Here is a 19,706-nt window from a genome sequence, read left to right on the forward strand (position 1 = left end):
AAAAAGGAGGGAAGAGAAAGGAAAGAAAATCACACCAAGAAGCAGTGTATAAGCCATGGAGAAGGCAGCCCAATAAGTGTGCCCTAAATAAAATACTCGTAGAAGGTAAAACTTGGTTGGTACTTTTCAAATCTGCATTTACTAAATCAGGCCTTAACGAGTGGAAGACAAACCAGCTATCTTCTAACATATGGACAAGAAGGCAGTAAATGCCCATCTGCTGAAGGATGGCACTGTCGGCAGGAAGGGCGAAGGTGGGTTCCTGGTGGCCTTCACTTCTCCCTGGCCTTGTTCGTGGGTGAATTTAGGGATGATCAAGGCAGGTGGGCAAGGTGGTTTTGACCAGAAGCTTCATCAACACCGGCTTTCCCCTTGGGTTAGTCCTGGCCCAGCATCAGGCACCCCTAAACCAGCAGGCTCCCTGACCTCACAGTTCATGCAGGTGAGGAACTGGCCTGGGGTCTGTGTCAGCATCCTGGATAAACTCGAAAATGAACTTCACTTGCCTCTCGTAGGCTTGGACTGAGATTCTCTCATTGATTCCATGCACGCTGAAGGAGGAGAGTCCATTGCTATAGTACAGGTGTTATTACAGAGCGCCACGCCCCCCACCCCACCCCGGCCCCATTCCCTGAAGCCACTGTCCTTTGACCCTCCAGGGGTAGCATGTGGGCAAGCTGGGAGTGGCTGTTTGTAAGAAGTGAGGTTTCACACGACCTGCTTGGTCATCTGTCCCAGGATCCATGCCCATGGCAAAGAACATTAGGGGAGGATAATAATAAACTCGTAGTTCAAGATCACCGCTTGCTCTGGAATCCATTAGATCATTTCAACATTATCTTTGTAATTCTAAGGCCAGAGTCCCAGCTAGACTTCTCTCTAAGCCAGCTGCCTCCCCCTCATTATTAGGGGCACAAGTGGTTAGGGAGGGCATCTGCCCAGAGTATTACAGGGTTCTCTACTTCACCTAGGAACTCCACCATCAGGTCCACAACCTCCTCCACACAACACAACACAACACAACACAACACAACACAACACAACACAACACAACACCAAACCATACATGTAACCTCAAAGATGAAAGGAAATAAAAAATAGCTCCCTTTCCCCTGTCCCCTCAACCCCATTAAAAAACAAACAAAAAACTGTGAAATCTGTTCTTCTTTTTCTTTTTTGGCTTTTTTTTTTTTTTTTTTTTTTTTTTTGTCTTTTTTGCCATTTCTTGGGCCGCTCCTGTGGCACATGGAGGTTCCCAGGCTAGGGGTCGAATCGGAGCTGTAGCCACCGGCCTACGCCACAGCCACAGCAACGCGGGATCCGAGCCTCGTCTGCAACCTACACCACAGCTCACGGCAACACCGGATCCTTAACCCACTGAGCAAGACCAGGGACTGAACCTGAATCGTCATGGATACTAGTCAGAGTCACTTCCGCTGTGCCACAACGGGAACTCCTAAAATCTGTTCTTAAGCTCATATTCAAATTGTTTTGTTGGCAACTGACTTACGACAAAGACATCAGAGCTGGACGTGGTAAGGAGTAGAGAGGAAATGGACATCATCCCCTCATACCCTGGGACTAAAAATCTGCTGAAGAACCCACAGAGAGTAATTCACACACAGCAGTTGAAATGTGAGCATGTCTTAGATTCCTACAGTATGTTTGCTTTTGAGAATTCAAAGCATGGACCCACCTTTGACCTCAAATGCGTCTGTATTTCACTGACTGGTAACTGCCAACTCTGGAGTCTCCCGTTTTTGGGGAGAAAATGAGATCATAGGGGACGTACTCTCTCAAAGGGAGGAAGGGGTGGGGACAGCACCCATGGCTTCTGATTCTACCAGGTTCCTTTCAATCATCTGATGGTCTCCATCTCTGAAAAACAGTCACCCATTCCCACAAGTTTCGGGGAGTGGTGAGATTGTGGCACTGAGGAATGTTGGCCAGTTGGGTTCTACAGTGTCTTTTAGTTTGTGCAAACCCTGGCTTTCACCCATGCTGTGGACTGTCAAGAGAACAGGGGCGTGGAAGGGACAGGTCATATGTAACTTCTCTCTCCCCCAGGCTGTCCAAACCTGTTCCACATACTCACAAGCGGAAGCTCTGTGGCTGCAGGTAGAGGGGGTTGAACAGGTAGATGCCAGTGGTGAGGTTCGAATAGTGTCTGCTGTCTGTGTTGCCAACACATGTACCTGGAAAGGGAGAATCAAGAAGAGTGGGCTTTTGGAGTTCCCGTCGTGGCTCAGGGGTTAATGAATCTGACTAGGAACCACAAGGTTGTGGGTTCGATCCCTGGTCTTGCTCACTGGGTTAAGGATCCAGTGTTGCTGTGAGCTGTGGTGTAGGTCACAGACTCAGCTTGGATCCTGAGTTACTGTGGCTCTGGTGTAGGCCGGCAGCTACAGCTCCAATTCAACCCCTAGACTGGGAACCTCCATATGCCGCAGGTGGGGCCCTAAAAAAAAAAAAAAAAAAAAAAAATTGAGACCTTTGGGTGACCAGAGAAAATATCTGGCCCTTCCTTGGGAGAATGCAGCTGTGAGTGTTTGTCCTCCAGGCTACCCACTCTCAAAACCTTTCTAAAACACTTTTTCAGCCAGGAACATGGGAACATGGGATCTTCTTCCAAAGGTGTTCATGAGACATCCCTTGAATGGTCCAAAACTAAGTGCCTGCTTTCCGTGATGACCATGGAGGCCAACAGCTTCACTTCGTACCCATAGCCAGTTATTCTAGAAAGCTAGCTATCCAGAAATCCAAGGACCACTTCTTTATTGCTTGAGCTTTCTTGCATATCATCCAGGTCAGAAATAAATACTCCCTGGGGGGAATGTGACTGCTATAAAGTGCAGTCCTCCTAAAGTGGAATGTATTTTCCTGTATCCTTCTTTTTTTTTTTTTTTGGTCTTTTTAGGGCCACACCTGTGGCATATGGAGGTTCCCAGGCTAGGGGTCCAGTTGGAGCTGTAGCCATAAGCCTGCACCAGAGCCACAGCAACTCAGGATCTGAGCCTCGTGTGTGACCTACACCACAGCTCACGGCAATGCCAGATCCTCAACCCAGTGAGCAAGACCAGGGATCGAACCCGCGTCCTCATGGATGCTAGTCGGGTTCGATAACCACTGAGCCACGACGGGAACCCTATTTTCCTGTTATTCTTGTCCTCTGAAAAAGGACTCTGTCTTCTTAGAGTCAAACTTCACATTTGGAAAGTCCTAGGAGACCCTCCTGATGGTAGCACGTCACCCGACTCCCCATCAAGGGCTAGGCCTTGTTCCAGTAGGAGGGTTCTTGGAAAAAAAGACCCCTTGGAGCATCAGTTGAAGTGTGTGGGATGACTTGGGATGGTAACTTGTGTTTTGTTCTACTTTCCACTCTTGGTTTCACATGAGAACTCAGCCCCTTCACCACTTCTTGCTTTGGGGATTTCTGCCAGTTGATGTCTGCCTTTCTTCATTCTGCTGAAAGTCTTAATTCTGCCAATGGGATTATGGCAGGTGCCCTGGAGGGAGAAGGTAAGGTGGGGGGTCTTTGAGGGCCAAGAGAGGAGAATGCGGAATGTGGAAGCCAGGATTCCTAGATGGTGAGGACCCAGGCCCTGCTCTGTGGCAGAAATCCAAGGAGTGGCAAATCTCAGAGAGCTATGCTTAGGGAGGATCTTGGGTCTAGACGGGCCAGGGAATCCGAGGAAATCTGCAACCTGAAGTGACCTTGTGGCCAGGATAACGGATGTCTCAGAGGGAACCACAAGGACTGATGACCATGGGCTAAGGGATCCTAATGCTACACTATTGCATAAGACCCCGAAGGCCTGATTGAAGGTGGGAGTGATGTTTGGAGGCCTCAATAATGTCTGAGGTTGAGGAATTCTCATTGTGGCTCAGCAGTTAATGAACCCAACTAACATCCATGAGGATGCAGATTCAATCCCTGGCCTCGCTCAGTGGGTTGAGGATCGGTGTTGCTGTGAGCTGTGGTGTAGGTCACAGATGTGGCTCAGATTGCACATTGTTGAGGCTCTTCATAGGTGGGTAGTTACGGCTCTGATTGGACCCATAGCCTGGGGACCTTGAGATGCTGTGGGGGTGGCCCTAAAAAGACAAAAAAATAATAATGCCTGAGGCTGAATTTCTGAGGAGTCGTACAGATTTAAGTTGATTAAAAAACCAAGGCTGTTTTTTTTTTTCTTTTTCTTTCCACACCCGAGGAGTTTGGGGATGCAGAATTTCACAGAAATCCCTTTAAGGGCCATGACTAGCACAGGGGTGGGACCTAAGTCTTAGCTTGGGAAATGAGGGCATTCATGATTAAAGCTAGCTAAAAGGGACATGGGCACAGGTCTTTACATTAGAGCATCTCTTCCTCATATCACAGACATGAGATTCTCAAACTGTGGTTAGCCGGCCTTTGGTGTCAGATTCACCTGGGCTATTTGTTAAAAGGGCAGATTCCAGGGTCTTCTCCAGAGCTGGTTAACCTTAATCTTTGGGAGTGGGTCCAGATAATCCGCATTTTATTAATTTCCTTAGGCAATCCTCTTTTCCTCCTAATTTTTTTTTGTTTGTTTTTGTTTTGTTTTTTTAGGGCCACACTCGAGGCATATGGAGATTCCCAGACTACAGGTTGAATTGGAGCTGTACCTGCTGGCCTACACCAGAGCCACAGCCACAGGGGATCTGGCCATGTCTGCCACCTTCACCACAGCTCCTGGCAATGCTGGGTCCTTAACCTACTGAGCAAGGTCAGGGATCAAACCCACAACCTCATGGTTCCTAGTTGGACTCATTTCTGCTGCGCCACAACGGGAACTCCTCCTCTTAAATATTGAGGACCACTGTCTATACAGCGAAGATTTGGAAGGTATGCTGGTGAACTGGGGAAGGGGCATAGGGGCATGCTACTGGGAGAGGTGAAGGGGGTCCATGCAGTTGGTTCAGCCAGGAAGAGTTTCTTGGCTGCGGAGTCTGAGCTCTATTGCTGAGCAGTCACCTAGAATGGATCAGAACCAGATTGGAGGGAACCTGGCCCCTCTCTGTGGCTCCTCCAGAGGAGGGGGCATCTGGGTCTATCCCCTCCTCTGTGCCAGGGTGGCTGGTTTAGGTCAAGCAAGGACCCGGGCTTGGCTGACCTAATTTATTGTTTCTGCTCTTATCCTGTTTGCTTTCTCACTTCCACTCAGAGGGGAAAATACAGTTCCAGTCCCATTAGGAGAGGAAGCAGCCAGCTGTTTCCAGGCTGAACAGCTGGGGTGGGGGTGGGGCAGTGGACACCAGATAGGAAACAGTTCCAGCCCCCGCCTCCCCCCAGCCACAGCCGATGAGGTCATTACCTGGGACAACAATGTTGACTTCCGGGAAGACAGACTGTATGGTCTGGCGGAGCAGCTGGTAGCCCAAGGCCTGATCATCATAGGGGCTAATGGGTGGGGGGTCAAAGGCATTCAATACATGGAACTGGACCCGGTCGTCTGCCACAATGTCCTTGGCTAGTTTTAGGACCTTGAGGGAGGACACAAAGGGAGTTTGATTTTGTAGTGATCTGCTATCCAAGGACCACATGGATTCAAGCAATCCTGATTTCTCTCCAGCAAGGCAGAGCCCTGGGGTTTACAGAGGAGACTCGTTTTTTATTTATTTATTTATTTATTTTTGTCTTTTTGCCTTTTCTTGAGCTGCTCCCATGGCATATGGAGGTTCCCAGGCTAGGGGTCGAATCGGAGCTGTAGCCACTGGCCTACGCCAGAGCCACAGCAACGTGGGATCCGAGCTGAGTCTGTGACCTACACCACAGCTCACGGCAACGCCGGATCCTTAACCTGCCGAGCAAGGCCAGGGACTGAACCCGCAACCTCACGGTTCCTAGTCGGATTCGTTAACCACTGTGCCATGACGGGAACTCTGAGACTAGTTTTTCAGTCTTAGTACCTCAATTTCAGCTGACGGGTTGTAGGAGATAGGAGAGCTGGGTCTTCCTGGAAATCTACAGCGTGGTGGATTTACCTTAAATGTCTGGGGGGCTTGCCTCACAGCCACAAGGCAGGTGCGGGGTAGGGAAATCAGCAAATTGCATCCTCCCCCATGGGTTGTGATCCATGGGCTGGGTGCAAAGGTAGAGGAGACAGCATGGTGATGTCATCCATCTCCAGGCCGGTGGATGGATAAGGATGACCTCACTTCAGCCTGGGAGCCTCAGACAGGTGGTGACAGGGTCATACACTTTCTTCTCTCTGGGCATCCTTGCTTCCTGTTTGTAACCAACAGCAGTGGAGCCAGGAAGATGAGCTCAACAGACAAAAAGTCAGGAGTTGGGGGGCTGGTATTCAAGGTTTCTCTCTGTGCCTCTTTTCCTCAGGAAGGAACCTGAGGAAGCTTCTAGAAAAGTTGGTCTAAAATGACTAGAGTTGAACTCAGCAAAAGTCCTAGTCCCTGGCAGGATGCAGACCAGACCCTGAGGATCAGGTCACATGGAGCCATGTAGGAATGGACCAGAAGGCTAGCTAAGGATGGCTCTGCCCAAACCCACTCAGCCATCCAGGGAAAACCTTAGCACTATGTCGACCCATTCGCGCTACAGTTGCTTTAGAATTATCTCTGCCCTAGAAAGGGGAGCACCTCATAGCTGGGGGGCATTATCTCAAGAGGACCCCTTTTAGGTCAGTGTCCCCTAGAAAAAGCATGCTATTAGCTGAGTCTGGAAAGGAAATGAGGGTTCCTACCTCTGTCTTAGAAACCATCTGAGTCAAACCACATTTCCTGCTGGGGGGGCTGGGGGAGGGGTCAACTTATCAGAGTTTATTTTCACTCCGGCACTTATGTCTCAAATGCTCTAATACAAAAATTAAAATATAGTCTGGATATATTCTTTTTTTGTCTTTTCTTTAGGGCTGTACCCGTGGCATATGGAGGTTCCCAGGCTAGGGGTCGAATCGGACCTGTAGCTGCTGGCCCATGCCACAGTCACAGCAACGCAAGATCCGAGCCACATCTGTGACCTACACCACAGCTCCTGGCAAGGCCGAATCCTTAACCCACTGAGTGAGGCCAGAGATTGAACCTGTGTCCTCATGGATGCTAGTCAGATTTGTTTCTGCTGAGCCATGACGGGAACTCCATTGTCTGGATATATTCTTGATCCACTGGGAGGTTCCTGGTCATCCCCTATAAGGTGGGTTGGGACTGTGCCTTCTGCCCCCTGCCCCAAATTACTTAAAGATTCCTGCCTCCAGAAACTGAAGAGGGCAAAGAGATTGGACTTCCTTCAGTGACAGCCACAAGAGCCCAGGTGTCCCACAAGCTGCTAGGCTAGGTCCAGACTCAAAGACAGGGGTTGTGTCTACCTCATTTTTATATTTCTAGTGCCAAGAACATAAGAGGCATGTAATGGGAGTTCTGCTGGGGCACAGTGGGTTAAGAATCTGATTGCAGTGGCTCTGGTTGCTGCAGAGGTGCCGGTTCTATCTCTGGCCTGGCACTGTGGGTTAAAGGATCTGTTGTTGCTGCAACTGTTGTGTAGGTCACAGCTTTGGCTTGGATTCAATCCCTGACCTAGGAACTTCCATATACATGGGTGTGGCCATTAAAAAAAAAAAAAAAAAAGGCACGCAATAAGTGTTGGATACCCAAAGTTGTGGGGGTTTTTTGTTTTGTTTTTTTCTTTTTAGGGCTTGTGCCTGCAGTATATGGGGGTTCCCAGGCTAGGGGGTTGAATTGGAGCTGTAGCTACCAGCCTATACCAGAGCCACAGCAATGTGGGATCCAAGCCACATCTGCAACCTACACCACAGCTCATGGCAACGCCGAATCTTTAACTCACTGAGCAAGGTCAGGGATCAAAATTGCGTCCTCGTGGATGCTAGTCAGATTGGTTTCTACTGAGCCACGACAGGAACTCCTGGATACACAAAGTTTTAAAGATGCGAACAAGAGTTCCCTGGTGGCAGTGGTTTAAGGATCTGGCATTGTCACTGCTGTGCTGCAGGTTTAATCCCTAGCCCTGGAACTTCCACATGTTGTGGGCATAGCCAAAAAACAAGCAAGCAAACAAAAAACCCCTCAAGAAACAAACCATAAAGATGTGAGCCAATAAAAATAATAATGGGAGTTGTCTTATTAAGGAACTTGCCCAAGGTTGATATAGTTGCTGGGCTGGGTATCTGAATGTGATCTGACTTCACAAGGATGATGCTTTACTGCTTCCAAAGTATCTACAGGTTGAGGCATCATGGAGTAGAGCCAGAAAGAAGGTGGACACTTAAGATGGATTCCTTAGCGGTATGAATTTTGACCCAGGATTGGAAGGAAGGATATGAAACTGATGGAGAAGAGGCAAGAAGACAGTCTGAGCATGGAGGGGGCATGCACAAAAACTGAGGGCTAACACCAAACTTTGTGCCCCAGACAGCCACTTAGAGCTGTGTGACCTTGGGCAAACTCCTCGACTCTGCATCTCAGCTTGCTCATCTGTTAACAGAAGGATAATAGTAGCACCGACCTGGTAAGGTGGCTGTGACCATTACTGGACTATATGTGATGTGCTCAAGCTGGTCCCTGGCACACAGTCAACACTCAGTGTGGGTTAGCTGTTATTCACCTGTTTAGAATAGAGGGACCATCCTAGGCAATAATCCAAGGCACAAGGATGAGACTAAAAGAAGGGACTCATCAATGGTGGGAGGGACCTCAAAGGGCACTTTAGAGGATATTAACCCCTCATTTCTCAGAGCTCCTATAGACCTCCTAGCACATCCCTGTGTTATGTTGTTTTCTGTTTTACGCGAAGCTATACTTTCCTCTCAAGTGAATGATAACTTTAAAAACTGGTAAGGTCTTTAGAGTCAGCAAGACCAGCTTCATCTGGCATTTCTGTTGTGGCTCAGCAGAAACGAATCTGACTAGTATCCATGAGGATGCAGGTTGGATCCCTGCTCAGTGGGTTAAGGATCCGGCGTTGCCGTGAACTGGGGTGTAGGTTGCAGACACAGCTCAGATCTGGGGTTGCTGTGGCTATGAAATAGGCCAGGGGCAACAGTTCTGATTCGATCCCGACCTAGCCTGGGCACCACCATATGCCATGGGTGCAGCCCTTACAAAGACAAAAAAAAAAGCAGCTTTGTCCCGCTGAAAGGACATTAGAACATTCATAACAGGCTGTCATCAGCTTGTGCTTGAATAGTTCCAGTGGCAGAAAAGCTCACCATCATGTGCTTTAATCCATTCCACCTGTGAACAACTCTTACACGAATGTCTTTCTAATAATAAACTGAGATACGGCTTCTTGGAGCATCTAACCTCCCCCACCTCTCTCTCTCTTTTTTTTGATATTCTGTATAGTCTGCAGGATATAATATAGTGCTAGACATATCCGAATTGAGCCTCTGTTGAGATTATAGGTCTGGGCTCTTGCTGCCTGCATGCTGTCCCCAGGTCTTTGCTGCTTCTTGGGTCTCAGTATGAAAACCCCTCAGAGAGGACTGACCACTATCTTTACTTTATTAATTAATTAGTTAATTAATTTCGCTTTTTAGGCCACTCCTGCGGCACATGGAGGTTCCCAGGCTAGGGGTCGAATCAGAGCTTCAGCTGCCGGCCTACACCACAGCCACAGCAATTCAGGATTTGAGCTGCATCTGCAACCACCTCCTCTCCTAAATCACTTTGTGACACATCATTCTACGATTTTCTTTGTGGTTCCTTCTCCTCAAAAAAAGACCACGTTGTTCATTTATTTGATCACTTGCTTATTGCTATTTCGTCCCCACTAGCTCATAAGCACCTTTAGAATGGGAATCTTGGCTGCCTTGCTCACCATTTTCCCAAGTGCTTGGAAGAATGTCTAGCCTGCAGTAGCCACTCAATAAACATTTGAATGAATAGGGAGTTCCCGTCATGGCGCAGTGGTTAACGAATCCAGCTAGGAACCATGAGGACACAGGTTCAATCCCTGGCCTTGCTCAGTGGGTTAAGGATCTGGCGTTGCTGTGAACCGTGGTGTAGGTCGCAGATGCAGCTCGGATTCCGAGTTGCGTGGCTGTGGTGTAGGCCGGCAGCTATAGCTCTGATTAGACCCCTAGCCTGGGAACCTCCATATGCCACAGGAGCGGCCCTAGAAAAGGCAAAAAGACAAAAACAAACACTTGAATGAATAAATGAAGAAAGGAATTTCCTACAAAACACTCAAGCTAGGTGGGCGTTCAGCTTCAGAGAAGCTCATTACCATCTAAGGTGCCATCCTCCAAAGCTCTCCTTTAAGTGGGGGCTCCCTGAAACATCTCCCAGTGGCCTTATTTCTACTTCCTGAGGCCCATTCAGAACAAACTTTCCTTTCTACATGCTTTCCTGATACATTTCTCAAGGCTCTTATTCCTCATAGGTGACTGCTGAAGACCCATCTATACCCACAACATGGGAGAGACCAGTTAAAGGTGGAGAGAGAGGGCATTTGGAGTTCCTGTTGTGGGTCAGTGGTTAATGAACCCGACTAGGATCCATGAGGATGAGGGTTCTATCCCTGGCCTTGCTCAGTGGGTTAAGGATCCGGGGTTTCCGTGAGCTGTGGTGTTGGTTGCAGGTGCAGCTCAGATCCTGAATTGCTGTGGTTGTGGTGTAGGCCAGCAGCTACAGCTCCGATTAGATCCCTAGCCTGGGAACCTCCATATGCCAAGGGTGCAGCCCCAAAATGACCAAAGAGGGCACTGGGGGCCATCTCTGTCCTCCCTGGGTCCATCCCCAAACTCTGCACACTTGGCCCTCTCTATTTCTCTGATGCACAGAATCAGGACATGAGTGACAGGAGTGACCAGGACACAGAGGTGCCATGTACTTTGGGGATGATGGGGGCTTTCCATTCCTCCCCTGGGGCAGGTGTGCAGGGTGGGCTGAGGGATTCCAGAGATTTCATCAGCTAGGCCGGGACGGAAGGCCACTGTGGCAGGCGACAGGAGAGCCGGGGAGCGTGCCAGCACCTGGGGAGATGAAAGCCCCCGCTGGTGGAAAACAGCCCTCGGAAAGGGCATGGAGTTGGAATAAGGCTGGAAAAAAACTGGTGGAAAGAAGCTCAGTTAGGGGAATTCAGTGATTTCCTGGCCCCTGAGCCCCCAGGGAGAGGACAAAGGTTGGCACTGGATGAAAAGCAGCAGAGCCCAGGGCCTACACTGTCCCAGCTCCCTGCCAAAGCTGGGTGACTCTGGGCAGGCTGTCAACTTGACCCCCACCCTGTGTGAGGATACCCGGCACTCCCCAAGGGGAAGACTCTAGGGAGAAAGGACCCCAGAAATCTAAGCGTGGCAGACCCTCGACACATCTGCCCCTTCCCTTAGAACATTCATTCATCCTGCAGTTGTTCGATTGCCTCTTTTGATTTTTTTTTTTTTTTTTTTTTTTTTTTTGTCATTTGTCTTTTTAGGGCTCCACCCATGGCATATGGAGGTTCCCGCTAGGGGTCTAATCGGAGCTGTTGCTACCAGCCAACACCAGAGCCACAGCAATGCCAGATCTGAGCCACATCTGCAACCTACACCACAGCTCACGGCAACGCCGGATCCCTAACCCACTGAGCAAGGCCGGGGATCAAACCTGAAGCCTCATGGTTCCTAGTCCGATTCATTTCCACTGTGCCATGATGGGAACTCCCTCTTTTGATCATTTTTTAAAGGATCAGATTTACCTTTTGAATTGTTTTTAGCTCGCCCTGATGTTTAAGCTGGCCTTTCCTACATCTCTGTGTATTTTTTTTTTCTTTTTGGTCATAGCATCCCACATCAGTGGCTTGATGTGGGATCTCAGTTCCCAGACCAGGGACCAAACCCAGGCCATAGGAGTGAAAGCGTGAATCCTAACCACGAGACCACCAGGGAACTCCCATGGTCTATGTATTTCTTCTCACCCTTAGCTTTCAGCTCAAATGTCACATCCTTGAGGAAGCCTTGCCTGACCCCTAGACAAGGTCCGATTCCTTGTCATATATTGTGCAATAGCACTCAGCCCCCTTTCCTCATAGCACTCTGCATGTTTTGCATTTACACATTCATTTTTATAACTTTCACTTTTTTCTTTTTTCATTTTTATAACTTTTAAATTGATGTTCATAGCAGACCACTGCAAGGCTCTGTCCACAACCCTCTTTTTTTTTTTTCTTTTTTCTTTCTGTCTTTTTAGGGCCATGCCCATGGCATATGGATGTTCCCAGGCTAAGGGTTGAATTGGAGCTATAGCTGCTGGCCTATGCCACAGCCACAGCAATGCAAGATCCAAGCTGCACCTGTGATATACACCCCACAGCTCATGGCAATGCTGGATCCTTAACCCACTGAGTGAGGCCAGGGATCGAACCTGCATCCTCATGGATACTAGTCAGATTTATTTCCACTGAGCCACGATGGGAACTCCCCACAACTCTCTTTTGTCCAAACTTTACACACCATTCCTATGGGATTTTATTAACTGTAGAGGTTTCAATCAATAATACTCCAGCCTCCACCTCTTAGACCTGAGGTATTTATAATTGCCTATTAATATAAGCATCTCAAATTTCTTTTTCTTTTTCTTTTTTTTTTATGGCTGTGCCTACGGCATGTGGAAGTTCCTGGGTCAGGGATGGAATCCAGGCTGCAGCTGTGACCTATCGCCAAAGCTGTGGCAATGCTGGATCCTTAACCCGCTGGGCTGGAACCCATGCCTCCACAGCAACCCAGTCACTGCAGTCAGATTCTTAACTTGCTGTGCCAAAGTGGGAACTCTTCAAATTTCTAAACCATTATGTTTCTGTGTGAATTGGCTCTTCTTCCTGAATTCCCAATCTCAGTTAAAGGCATCAGCACCTGGTTAACTACCCGGGTTTAAAACCTTGGAGCAGTCCTGCCTCTCCCTCACCCCACATCCATTACCCAGGGTGTCCTGCTGGACCCATCCCTCACACCTCTGGTGGTGCCTTCTTCTCCACCTCATGACCACAGCCTAAGTTCAGACCTCCATACCCACTGCCCAGATGTTGCAACAGCTCATCTGTTTCTTCTTACTCCAGTGCTTCCTCAGCATCACCTCTAGCCCTGTCTCCCTGAAAGAGAATCTGAGCCTATCACAGCCCTGTTTGAAGACCTCTGACAGTCCTTGTTTGTCCACAGATTAGAGCCCAAACTCCTTGGCATGGCACACAAGGCCTGGATCCCCAAACTACAACTTCATTTTCATCTCTCATCACTTCTTCCCAGTTTATCCTACACTTAGACTTGACTTTAGCCTTACTCTGAGTGCCTTACTTCTGGCAAAGTCCTATTTGTCCTTTAAGTTCCAGCTCAGATTTCTAGTGATCAGAAAAGACTTTCTTTCTTTTTATTTCTTTATTTTTTTGTTTCTTCCGCAGCATATGGAGTTCCCGGGCTAGGAATCAGATCTGAACCACAGTTGTGACCTAGGATGCAGCTGTAGTAAAGCCACATCCTTTAACCTACTGTGCTGGGCCGGGGATTGAATCTGCATCCTGATGCAACAGAGATGCCATGGATCCCGTTGTGCCACAGCACAAGACCTAGTTGATCCTTAGAGGTAAAAGCATCAGCCCTCTTCTTTGCCCTGGTCCTCTTCTTTGTCTGTCCCTCATTGTCACAATCCTAGTATAGTGTGGTGGCTAAAAGCACAGGCTTTGGAACTTATGCTGGATGTATAATCCTGGGCATAAGTTACTTAACTGTTTTGTTGGTCTGTTTTCCCTTTTAACTGAGGATAATGTATTTCCTACCTCATTGAGTCGTTATGGGGATTAAAAGACTGTGTGTATACCTAAGCAGAGGGCCAAGAGCATAGCAAGCCCACTATATGCATTTGTTACTATTGTTATCATCAATATGTGTCATTTATTATTGTTATCTTTCATCTCCCACCTCCAGACTCCAAGTTCCCCTGAGCCAGAGATCTCCTATCGTAGCCAAGCACCTGGAACATAGGAAGCCTTTGAAAAGTCGTGGAACAAATGAGAGACTGGGCCAGCTATGGGACTGCAGGTACACCCGAGTCCTGGCAGCCACACCTCAACTGATTCTGACCCAGTGGTTGGGAACACATGATACGTACCTCCTGGACAGTCTGTGCGGGGTGAATCCGGAAGTCGACGATGGCCTGGGCCACAGCGGGGATGACATTTACCTAGAGAGAGAACCACAAACCGTGGCTTGAGCTGACCTCACATCCCCCACACCTGATCCCTGCCCAGGAAATGCCAACTATCACCAGTAGAGGGAGAGGAAGCTACTGCGTTTTTGCATTTGGAGTGGAGAAGCAGTGAGATCCTGCTGTGTAGCACAGGGAACTATATCTAGTCCTTGGTGATGGAACATGATAGAGGATAACATGAGAAAAAGAATGCAAATATATGCATGACTGAGTCACTTAGCTGTGCAGTAGAGATTGACAGAACACTGTAAACTAACTCCAATGGAAAAAATAAAAGTCATTAAAAAAATACCAACCAAAACAGAAAAAGTCCAAGGCTTAATTTTTTTAGTCAGCCTGTCTTCTCTGCACCCTTGACATGTGGTCATGTTCAATGCTAGAGGTGTGTCTCAGCTTCAGGCCAGACCATCTTGCTTCTTGGTCCTGGAGGGGCTCACAGAAAGCTGCTCAAAGCACGACGGCTTTTGAAGTTCCCATCGTGGCTCAGTGGTTAATGAATCTGACTAGGAACCATGAGGTTGCAGGTTTGATCCCTGGCCTTGATCAGTGGACTAAGGATCTGGTGTTGCCGTGAGCTGTGGTGTAGGTTGCAGACCTGGCTCGGATCCTGCGTTGCTGTGGCTGTGGTGTAGGCTGGTGACTACAGCTCCGATATGACCTCTAGCCCGGGAACCCCCATAAACTGTGGGAGCAGCCCAAGAAATGGCAAAAAAAAAGACAAAAAAAAAAAAAAAAAAGCAAGACAGCTTTCTCTGTGACCGCTCAGTCACCTGTGCTTTGGCCATGTGCAGTGCCACTGGCAATCCTCCTTGTGTGCTCTTTCCCAGGGCACCTGGGACATTTTTGCAGCGGTCAAGCATTAGTGCTTCTCAGGATGGGGCACCCAGAATCTTTGCAGGCCCGGTCATGGCATGTTGGATCCCTCAGGGGGTGATCGTGGTGTTGGTGATGATGGTGGTGGTGGTAGTTTCCCAAATCCAATTGCAAAATTTAACTCTAGTCTCTGCCCAACCAGGAAGAACCAGGACCGATTGGAGGAGAGTTAAGCTATGGACGGAATTCTTCCTCAGAGGCTGAGGGACAACAGATTCCCCAACTGCGTATCTTTCTTTGAACTGGTAGGAGGCAAACAAGCACCAGTCTAGGGAGACAGGCGAATGGGGCTATTACAATTTAGCTCTGTGATATTGCCTTTTTTGGTTTGTTTGTTTTTTTAGGGCCACACCTGTGGCATATGGAAGTTCCAGTGGCATATGGAAGTTCCCAGGCTAGGGATTGAATCAGAGCCACTGCTGCCGGCCTACACCACAGCCATAGCAACTTGGGATCCAAGCCAGTCTGTGACCTACACCACAGCATCGCCGGATCCTCAACCCACCGAGCGAGGCCAGGGATGGAACCTGCATCCTCATGGATCTTAGTTGGGTTCATTAATCACTGTGATTCTGAATAATGACCATCTCTTTGGGCCTCTGTCTCTTATAATTGGGACAAGAACACTCAAAGTGCTGGGAGGAGGATCCAATGGAGTAACAAAGGTGAAAGTATTCTGAAGAGACAAGGACACCATTCAAATGCAAGGACACGGCATTGTGAGTTTGGTGAACACTCCAGGCAGCTGGTGGAGATGGCTCGGGTCTGGCTGACACGCTGGACACACCAGTCCATTATGCCAGAAATTCATTCTAAGGCACTGTTCACTTATCCTCATCCTGGGCTCCAGGTCACCAGAGCTCCACAAGGCCACATTGTACTCTAGGTGAATGGCGCTCCTCGAAGTTGTGCTGGTGGAACTGGTAGAAATGGGAGCGGTCCGGCTCCTTTTAAGATTTCAGAAAGGCCGAGGCCCAGGTGAACTAGCATGGCTGTGCTTGTTCCTTTAAACAAGAGTAGCCCCTTAGTGGGCCAGCCCAACCGGAAGCAGACCAATTTACTGAAAAGTAGTTCTTGGAAAAAACATTTATCAAAGTATTGGTTCACCTGAAACTTATTTCTCTAAAAGTAACCCTCAGATAGAATTTATGTTTGCTGGAGTTTGCGTTGTGGTGCAGCGGAAATGAATCTGGCTAGTAACTGTGAGGTTTCGGGTTGATCCCTGGCCTTGTTTGGTGGTTTAAGGATCCGGCATTGCCATGAGCTGCGGTGTAGGTCGCAGATGACGCTGGGATCCTGCATGCTGTGGCTGTGGCATAGGCCTGTAGTTGTAGCTCTGATTTGACCCCTAGCCTGGAAACCTTCATATGCTGCGGGCTTGGCCCTGAAAAGCCCAAAAAAAAAAAAAAAAGGGATTAATGTTTGCTAAGGCCACCCAATATTCAGTGTGTCTGGGGGAAGGACAATGTATACGTTTTAAGTATTGTATATATCACAAATGTTATCGATTTTAAAAATGGCAGGTGCATTTCTCTCATTCTACTCAGGGTAACACTAGGGGGAATATATTAATCATTAAAGTTGTAGGTGAATAAATATTTCAAAATATGAGGTAGAATAATAAAAAAAGGTGGAATTTCCTGGTGGCTTGGCATTGTCACTGCTGTGGCATGGGCTTGGTCCCTGGCTTGGGAATTTCCACGTGTTGTGGGTCCTGTACCAAAAAAAAAAAAAAAAAAAAAAAAAAAGAATAAAAAAGGTAGAAGAGAGGTTGGGAGTCTTTTGTGTACGTGATCAAAGTGCTAAGTAAACATATTACATATTGAATCAGAATAGATCACAAGAATTGACTCCCAAATAATGCCTCTTCACATCAGTATAATTTTTTTTTTTTTTGAAGGGGTACAGACCCAACGAACCTGAGGGAGAATCCTAAAACAAACATATATGAAACTGGGCCAGCAATTTCAGAGGGTTTATAGATGTCCGCTAGAACCCGGCTCTTGAGGCCTACTCATCTGACACAGGACAGTTCAGCATGGGCCTTTCTACTATTCAGATAATAACCACAGAAGGAAGGAGGAGCCAGGAGATATAGCCAAGGGATATAGGCGTGCCTAGGCAGTGAGGAATAGATACGTGGGAGGAACCAGGGGGAGTGTTACCTTGATTCCTGAGTTAAACATGGTGAGTGCCGTGGTGGTCCGGACCAGGGCATTGGTTATGTAATTCCTCTCCATCAACCTAAAGCAAAAGGACCAAGGTCACTCCTTGTCCAATGGGAAGAAAGAACAGGTTATAGGATTCACCCGTTTCCTAAACCTTGCAGATCTTGAAGACCAGGAGGGATGTCCTATATGTGAATTAGAGGTAGTGTCTGGTGGCTGAGGGATGGTTAGTTTAATTAATTAATTAAACATTAATTCCAGTTAAGCCAAGGAAAGGAGACTGGAGAGGGGGTGGGTGTGGGGTGGGGGGTGTGAGGGATGGAAAGATAAGACTTTACCTGCTTACAAGGGGCCGAAAGAGCCACATGTTGCTCAAGAATAAATTGGTAGGGAAGGAAAACTGAAAGGGAAAGAGGCAGGTCAGCAGGATTCCAGAGGGGTCAGCATAACAGGGTCACTGTTTCTGAGGCCCGGCTCTCTACTAACTTTATTAGTTTTTTTTTTCTTTTTTGGTCTTTTTAGGGCCACAACTGTGGCATATGGCGTTCTCAGGCTAGGGGTTGAACTGGAGCTGCAGCTGCTGGCCTGCACTATAGCCATATCAACACAGTGTCCAAGCCACATCTGCGACCTACATCACAGCTCATGGCAATGCTGGATCCTTAACCCACTGAATGGGGCCAGGGGTCGAACCCATGTCTTCCTGGATACCGGTTGGGTTTGTTACCACTGAGCCACAACGGGAATGCCTCTCCCAACTTTAGAGCTGCTTTGAGGGCTCTCAGCAGTAGTCTCAATGGGGAGTGGGAAGCAGCTCCCTCCAGGTGCTGGGTGTTAGGTCTCAGCTTCTCAGCCCGAGCACCCAAATCCCCAAGGAACAAGCCAGGTCCTTGCATCGTGGCTCATCCACTGGCTGGGATGGGCAGGGCGCTGGTCAGCAGTGGGACCATTTCATTATTCTAAAGGCAACTTCTCTGCCCCCCTTTCTTCCTCTTCCACAGCTGACCAAGGGTCTATAGGACTCCTCACACCTCATTTGCCAGTTCCTGCAATGCCATCTTCATTGGTCCATCTCCAAACATGTTTGGCATTGGTGTCTGTTCCAGTCTGGAAGAGAAATGGAGTTCCCAAGACTTACCCAACTCAGTCAAAGACCAGAAGTCTGGGAGTTCCCATTGTGGCTCAGTGGAAATGAATCTGATTAGGAACCATGAGGTTGAGGGTTCAATCCCTGGCCTCGCTCAGTGGGTTAAGGATTTGGTGTTGCCGTGCGCTGTGGGGTAGGTCACAGATGTGGCTCAGATCCTGTGTTGCTGTGGCTGTGGCGGAGGTCTCCCGTCACCTCCCCATCACCTCCACCAATCCAACCATTCCAAGATCTCTAAGCACAGGTGGGACTACCTTTACTCCACCAGCAAGAGCTGTCCCTGTCTAGCAAGTCCAAGGTAGGGAACCCCCACTTATCACACCTACCACTCTCTGCAAAACTGTCAGTCTCTTCTCCTAACAGTTGAGTTCCTGGAGGAAAGGGACTGTCTGTTTTTTCTACCACTGTACGCCCATCACTTGTATGCCCAAAGCCTTGATCATGGTAGAGAGAGAGAGTCAGTTACATATTTAAGTGAATGAATGTAATTCTTCTTCCCACTTTGCAAGAAAACCAGCCAGGGTCTGTTACAGACCCTGCGGTCCTTACCCAAGCCAGTAGCTTTTATCTTGGTCCTCTTGTCAGGACAGGGGAGAATTTAGACAGTTCTTTTCCAGCTTGTGATCTCTGACTTTGGGCCCAAATGCTGGACTATTCCAGCGACCTAACTTAGTTTTTGTCTGCTGGTCCTTGCTTGCTCTGTGGATAGATCCTCTTCTGACCTCTCACTCTCTGACCTCCCCGGCTCCCCCTCCCCTCACCCCCATCGTGGCTTCTCAGCCCAGCTTCGGGACAGGAAGCTTAGCCTCCTCAGATACAAAGTGGGAAAGTACCGGGTCTTCCAGGCTGAGTCTGGCGGGGGAGCAGGCCTGGGAATTGCTTACCGGTTGACAGCGGCTGCAAGGATACCAATGCTAGTTTCCTTTGGAGGAGCTGAAGAGTGGCCTGGAGTTGTGTTTACTTGCAGCATGAGGTTAATTAAGCCCTTCTGGGAGACTGCAACCCTGTAGGAGAGAATCAGAGAGGGCCCTCCTGACTTCCTCCTGCCCTGAATGATCCCATAGGCCCCCAGGTCCACTTGTGCAGTGGTCTGGTGGGCCAGGAAATCAGTTTCACGCTGCTTAAATTTTTTTTTACGGAGTTCCCGTCGTGGCGCAGTGGTTAACGAATCCGACTAGGAACCATGAGGTTGCAGGTTCGGTCCCTGCCCTTGCTCAGTGGGTTAACGATCCGGTGTTGCCATGAGCTGTGGTGTAGGTTGCAGATGCGGCTCGGATCCCGCGTTGCTGTGGCTCTGGCGTAGGCCGGTGGCTACAGCTCCGATTCGACCCTAGCCTGGAACCTCCATATGC

General features: G+C 48.6%; 1 protein-coding gene across 4 annotated transcripts in view; it reads right to left on the minus strand.

Moving 5' to 3' along the window:
• PM20D1 (peptidase M20 domain containing 1) overlaps window positions 113-19,706 on the minus strand; it is a 28,497-nt gene continuing 8,903 nt past the window's right edge. The window contains exons 6-14 of one of the 4 annotated variants that reach the window (XR_002346929.1): window positions 19,239-19,358; window positions 18,239-18,314; window positions 17,546-17,607; window positions 17,205-17,283; window positions 14,068-14,139; window positions 5,334-5,502; window positions 2,096-2,195; window positions 1,697-1,878; window positions 423-551 (exon numbers count right to left, since the gene is read on the minus strand). Coding sequence is in view for 3 of the 4 variants with exons in the window: in NM_001243465.1 (NP_001230394.1) it covers window positions 428-551; window positions 2,096-2,195; window positions 5,334-5,502; window positions 14,068-14,139; window positions 17,205-17,283; window positions 17,546-17,607; window positions 18,239-18,314; window positions 19,239-19,358 (802 nt within the window). In the remaining variant the exon portion in view is untranslated. 4 annotated transcript variants of the gene reach the window in all.

This window comes from Sus scrofa, chromosome 9 (assembly GCF_000003025.6).
Source record: "Sus scrofa isolate TJ Tabasco breed Duroc chromosome 9, Sscrofa11.1, whole genome shotgun sequence".
NCBI lineage: Eukaryota > Metazoa > Chordata > Mammalia > Artiodactyla > Suidae > Sus > Sus scrofa.